This window comes from Lipotes vexillifer, unplaced genomic scaffold (genome assembly GCF_000442215.2).
Source record: "Lipotes vexillifer unplaced genomic scaffold, Lipotes_vexillifer_v1.1 scaffold371, whole genome shotgun sequence".
NCBI classification, from domain to species: Eukaryota; Metazoa; Chordata; class Mammalia; order Artiodactyla; family Lipotidae; genus Lipotes; species Lipotes vexillifer.
In genome coordinates, this window is record NW_006786304.1 from 2,998,216 (window position 1) to 3,001,430 (window position 3,215).

Below are 3,215 nucleotides of genomic sequence, written 5' to 3' on the forward strand. Positions count from 1 at the left end.
GATACGCGGGCCTCTCACTGCTGTGGCCTATCCCGTTGCGGAGCACAGGCTCCAGACGCGCAGGCTCAGCGGCCATGGCTCACGGGCCCAGCCGCTCCGTGGCACGTGGGATCCTCCCGGACCGGGGCACGAACCAGCGTTCGTGAGGCAGACTCTCAACCACTGCACCACCAGGGTAGCCCTGGTGGGTTCCCTTTTAACCACCCCTTCCCCTCCTGTGCATTCCCCGGCTCCTCCCCATTTCCCCTCCTCCTCCTCATTCTCCCCTGTCTCCATCCAATGAGTCTCACCTCTGTTTCTCATCCATTCTTACTTTGGCCTTGCTTCAGTGTTTTCAGCCCTTGATACTCAGAGTGTGGTCCACGGACCAGCAGCATCGGCGTCCCTGTTCCCTGGGAGCTTGTTAGACGTGCAGAACCTCACCCTCACCCCAGACCCCCACCCCGGAATGACTGAATCCCAGTCTGCATTTTAACAAAATCCCTAGGGGGTCCCCTTGCATGGTGAAGTGTGAGGCCTCAGTTTGACCACGGGGATCATACCATTCTTTGAAGGGATCATTTGGGAAGAATAGGTATGATCAGGCTGGGCCTTGTAACAGTAGACACTTTGATCACCTTCATTCTTCTCCCCTTTATGGCCTCCTGAGATGACACTCTGCCTGGGGAGTCCTGGCTCGTCAGCTCTGGCTGTGTGACTTGGGCCTAGTGACTTAACCTCTCGGAGTCTCGGTTTCCACATCTGTAAAATGGGAACAATGATGTACTTACCCCTTGAAGAGAGTTTGAGGGGACACAGAGATTATACCTATAAAGTGTTTTGTTAGCACAGGTAATAATCAGGAATTTCATCACAACAAGAATAATAACAATAATAATAATAATGGAAACAGTGCTCTCATTTATTGATCACTCACTATCTGGTCCCTGTTTTACAGAGACAGTAGATGAGGGTCCCGCCAGGGTCCATCACTTGTCTCACACATCTCCGGTGTTTCAGGGTAAGCGCTAGGGTCAGGAAGACCTGAGGTTGCCACGCGGCTCTGCCACTTAGAAGCTCTGTGTGGCCTCGGGTGGATTATTTTCTCTCTCTGTACTTCAGTGGGCTCATCTGAAAAATGGGGCTCATAGTAGCCCTGACCCAAGGGTGGCCGTGGGGAGTCAAGGAATGGATGCTGGTAAAGCCCTGGGCAGAGTGTCAGTTAATCACTTTAGCTGTTGGAAATATCATTTTGATCATCATTGTTAATGAAAGGCTGTGCCGGGCCTTATACTTGAGCTACTCTGACCAGCACCCCTCGGGGGGCGTTGAGGCTGCAGGACCTGCCCCCCAACCCCATGAAGTCACTGACCCCTTCTCTTGCTCTCCCAGGCCCCGCCCACAGCCCCATCCCACCCTCCTGGCCCTCGGGTCTTGGATCTCCGGCAACACCTGGAACGCTGGGGCCACAACCCGGAAAGCTGCCCGCACATACGGGTGTCTGGGGGCTACTGCCGCGGACCCCTGGTGAAGATGGGAGGCCGCATCAAGACCTGGAGGAAGCGGTGGTTCTGCTTTGACCGCCAGGCCCGCCGCCTGGCCTACTACACGGGTAAGCCCACCCTGGCTGCCTTGGGACCCGGGCCCCCAGGACCCTGGAAGAAATCACAACAGACTTTCACCCTAGAAACCTAGGAGTCCCACCCTCAGCCCCCTTCTCTCTTAGGCCCACGAGTCTGGATCGCCAGCCCCTTTCCCCTTTAGTGATCCAGCCCTCCTCAGTAACATGGGTAACAGTTTTGTACCACTCTGGCTCCCCAGACCCCATTTTCCTAAGGTACCCTAGAGGAGCATTGTCAGTGCCGAGCCCACAAATCTAGGGTTCCAGGCCCCTCCTCCTTCCTCTCTAGGAGAATCAATGATGCTGAATCTCTCCTTGAGTCCCTGCCCTTCTCAGGGGCCAAGGCACTAGGGGACCTAGGATTCCAACTCCCCAGACCTCATTCTCCGGTCTTGTCCGGTCACCACACTAGTCTCCCTCCTAGTCTCCCGTCAACATGCACTCACCTCCCAACCACAGTACTTTAGGGACCTACAGACTCTGTCACCATGTTCCTCACCCCAACCCCAGTCTCGAGACTTGGGTCCAGTGACTCCCCTGCTCCCCCCACCATACACACCTCTCACTGGCTCTGTTTCTCCCTCACCTCCCTCCATCAGACAAAGAAGAGACCAAGCTCAAAGGCGTCATCTACTTCCAGGCCATTGAGGAAGTCTACTACGACCACTTACGCTGTGCCTTCAAGGTGAAGCCCCTGCTTGGTGCTGCTCTGCCCTCCTGGTTGGAGCCCCGGCTGTCAAGCCTGATCTTATCCCTGGGAAGGGCCACCCACAGCCCCTACTCCATCCAGTGGTACTCCATCCAGCACAGGAAACCAACAGATCATTTCACTGCAGGGACCAAAAATTAAGAGCTTAGTCTTTGGCTCTCAGCCCACTGATATTTTTCTTGGAACAAAAGTTTTAGAGCAGAAATTTGGCAAACGCAGATGCCAAGTTGAGAATAAATGTCTGAATTGGGCAGGGTGAGGACTGAGGCAGCCTGGGAGCATCTAAAGGAGACGATCATTCGTTAGCATCTGCCCGTCATTGCCAAACGGTGATGGGCCCCATGGTGTCATATCATATTTATTTTTCCCCAGAGAATGCAGGAATTGGAACTTTTATAAAAATAAAAGTGCAAAAAAATAAAAAATAAATAAAAAATAAAAGTGCAGTGCCAGAAACTGATACAATGTTTAGAAAGCTCTGGAGAGCAACTGTGGCTTTTTAGAGCTTAGGCTGGAATCCGAGCTGTGGGACATCAGGAAAGTGACTTCCATTCTCCAGCCTTAGTTTTCTCACCTGCAGAATCGGCACTCTTCAGCTCATTTCTTCAGAGTTGAGAAGGTTAGAAACAGATAATGGACGTAAAGGATTTACCTAATTCAGGGTTGGCAAGTAGGTACTCAATAAATAGGTTGTAGACACTAGGTTTTTCCCAGTTACAAACCAGGGGGACCTAGATTTGGGGGGGAGGGGAAATTTGAATGTATTTATTTCTAATATAGGAGAAGGTAGGCTGGGGGATTGGGACATGGGTCCGTCCTCTTTTTTTTTTTTTTTTTTTTTTTTTTTTGCCTGTGTTGCTAATCTTAGAGGCAGTGGTTTGCCCCTCCCAATTCTTAGGGACCCAA

General features: G+C 52.1%; 1 protein-coding gene across 1 annotated transcript in view; it reads left to right on the top strand.

Annotated features, from left to right (window-relative positions):
- PHLDB3 (pleckstrin homology like domain family B member 3) overlaps positions 1-3,215 on the top strand; it is a 19,115-nt gene that overhangs the window by 15,377 nt on the left and 523 nt on the right. Inside the window, exons 13-14 of the mRNA XM_007458579.1 lie at positions 1,372-1,591; positions 2,200-2,285. Coding sequence (XP_007458641.1) covers positions 1,372-1,591; positions 2,200-2,285 — 306 coding nt within the window. The remainder of the gene's footprint in view (positions 1-1,371; positions 1,592-2,199; positions 2,286-3,215) is intronic.